Raw genomic sequence first — 2,317 nt, 5'->3', positions numbered from 1 at the left:
TTGCAGGTCCTGGTGAGACTTTCTTGCAGCACTGTAAAGTTATTTTAATGGTGTAGGAGTGTATTCCACCTGCAGAAGGGCAAAGTTTACTTTTTATAACTTCAGGCTTATATCACGTGTATATATTTCTGTAGCATCGAGTTTTGAGCTTGGTTGGTTCTGTACATCATTGAAATAATTGTACTGATGTGCAAGTAGATCAGCTAAGTTAGCTGGATACACTCTGGATGGTAATAAGTCTTACGTAAACCACCTGTTCTACACAAAATACTGTCACTGTCCAAAAGTCTGCTCCTGTGTGGCCTTCAGGCACCAGCCAAGGTCTTTCTATGTGATGGATCTTAAGGAAGGATTTTTGATTAACAGTTCGTGGCGTAATAAAATGCTGTAATAACATGGGTTAGTTTTCTGTAGGACTGACGAGCTGAACAGGCTCACGAGAGGCTGGAGAAGTGTCAGATCATGTGTTCAGTAACCAGGAAGAGAGTGGAGACTATCAAATGGCAGCTTTTTCCTCCTGATGACGGGGCAGTTACAGCCGGGGTTTGTGCAATTCATGGCGTAATTGTACAGCTGCTTTATAACGCACACGTCAGTAGGACAGGAGTGGCTTTCATGTTTTCATGGCAGTTGACTTTCATGTTTCTTAACAAATGCAGTTTTGTCAGTGAAGTAACAGAGAGAGGATTTGATCGTGTGACAGTTGTTGCAGGTGACATCTCAAGGCACGGATTTACTTCCCTCACCTTTCCAAGTCAGAGAGTGAGCGTGTGTCTTCTAGCGACTGTGCTGGTTAGCGTGACATCTGAGGGATCTTTCCACTTGGGCTTCTTGGAAATCTAGGGCTGGATGGAACCTCAGAATACCATGAAATGAGGCACTGTCGCGTTTCCCATGGCCACCACTGGCAGACATTTGTCTTCTTAAAACGTTCCTGTACTCTGGTGTTCACCTCAGTGCCTGGTGGCATCTGCCGTGGTTAAACAGGCCCAGGCCTTGCAATGCCTTGGTTTAGGATGTGTTTTCTAACCCTGCTCCTAGTCCCAGGTTTTGATTGTCTTTCTTTGGTTGCTGGTGTCGAGATTGAGTTTGCAAGGACGGGGATGTCAGGAGGTTTCTCCTCGCTGTAGGCCTTAGGTGCAGGGCTGTGAAGCGGGGATCGAGTGCTGTACGTCTCGTCCAGCCGTTTGGAATAAGCTGATTCAGGAATGGCAGGCCTGTGCCTGTTTGTGTGGAGAATTCCTTCCCGCTACCGCCTCTGCCCCAAATAAAGCAGTGACTGTGTCCTCCTGGTCAACAGCTCTTGGTTCCAAGGACCTTCTCCTCTTCTCCCACAGAAAACATTTATCATGTTGGGCTCTGGGTTCAAGGCTGAGCGCTTGCGAGTCAACCTGCGCCTCGTCATCAATCGTCTCAAACTGCTGGAGAAAAAGAAGAGTGAGTATCTGAGGGGGCAGGTGTGAGCCAGGACACTTTGACGATCGGGGCGCTTGGGGAGAAGAGTTTTCGGGAGTGAGGGTGCTTCCGTGGACTGAGTCTGGAGCAGCTCCTTGCTTTTCCTTGCAGCGTGCCCACGTGGCCTCTGCCCGCCCTCCTGGCAGGCGTGGGAGTGCAGTTTGTGGGGTGCCTGGGGCGGCAGCTGTGGGCTGCGCGTGGAGGAACGTGCCAGTGTGCCCCGAGGGGCCCGCCCAGGCCTTGTGTGCTCGCAGGAACCCCCTGGGTGCTGTGGGAGGCTCTCCCCACCTGTGCTGTCCCACCTGGCCCACTCACAGACAGGACCCATGGTTGTGTTTGACTCTGCAGGGAAAGGGAAGGTGTAGGAGTGTTTCTAGCAGGTAAAAGCCCGCTCCTTTCTCTCTGAGTTACTGTGCTCAGACCTAGACGCAAGGGCTCCACTAAGCTGTGGGCGACTGTCTCGTGTTGCAGAAGCTCCCTGAGGGAGGGGGAGATGCTCGGCGGGGCTAGGTGTTTGCGGGGGAGGGGGATCGGTGACCCCCTGCCAGCCCGGTGACTGACCTCGGGGATCTGTGCTGTAGCTGAGTTGGCCCAGAAGGCGAGGAAGGAGATCGCAGATTATTTGGCAGCCGGAAAAGATGAGCGTGCCAGGATTCGTGTGGAGCACATCATCCGGGAAGATTACCTTGTGGAGGCCATGGAGATCCTGGAGCTGTACTGCGACCTGCTGCTGGCCCGCTTTGGCTTGATTCAGTCCATGAAGTAAGCTCGGGCCTAGAGGGGCTGTGCGAGAGGGTCTGGACCCCTGGGCTCGGGGAGGAGTGCTGCGGGGGCACACCTGGGGCGTGGAAGGGCACCTGTG

The 2,317-nt window shown here is 52.9% G+C and overlaps 1 protein-coding gene across 1 annotated transcript in view; it reads left to right on the top strand.

The window, feature by feature from the left end:
* Positions 1-1,338: 1,338 nt before the first annotated feature.
* The window catches only part of LOC104276105 (IST1 homolog), a gene marked incomplete at its 3' end in the record, with an annotated part of 1,221 nt that continues 242 nt past the window's right edge, over positions 1,339-2,317 (top strand). The window contains exons 1-2 of the mRNA XM_009872275.1: positions 1,339-1,437; positions 2,037-2,217. Coding sequence (XP_009870577.1) covers positions 1,350-1,437; positions 2,037-2,217 — 269 coding nt within the window. The remainder of the gene's footprint in view (positions 1,438-2,036; positions 2,218-2,317) is intronic.

This window comes from Apaloderma vittatum, unplaced genomic scaffold, assembly GCF_000703405.1.
Source record: "Apaloderma vittatum isolate BGI_N311 unplaced genomic scaffold, ASM70340v1 scaffold31026, whole genome shotgun sequence".
In the NCBI taxonomy this organism is placed as follows: Eukaryota; Metazoa; Chordata; class Aves; order Trogoniformes; family Trogonidae; genus Apaloderma; species Apaloderma vittatum.
The sequence above is the reverse complement of the archived record's forward strand: the minus strand, read 5'-3'. Positions and strand labels throughout refer to the sequence as shown.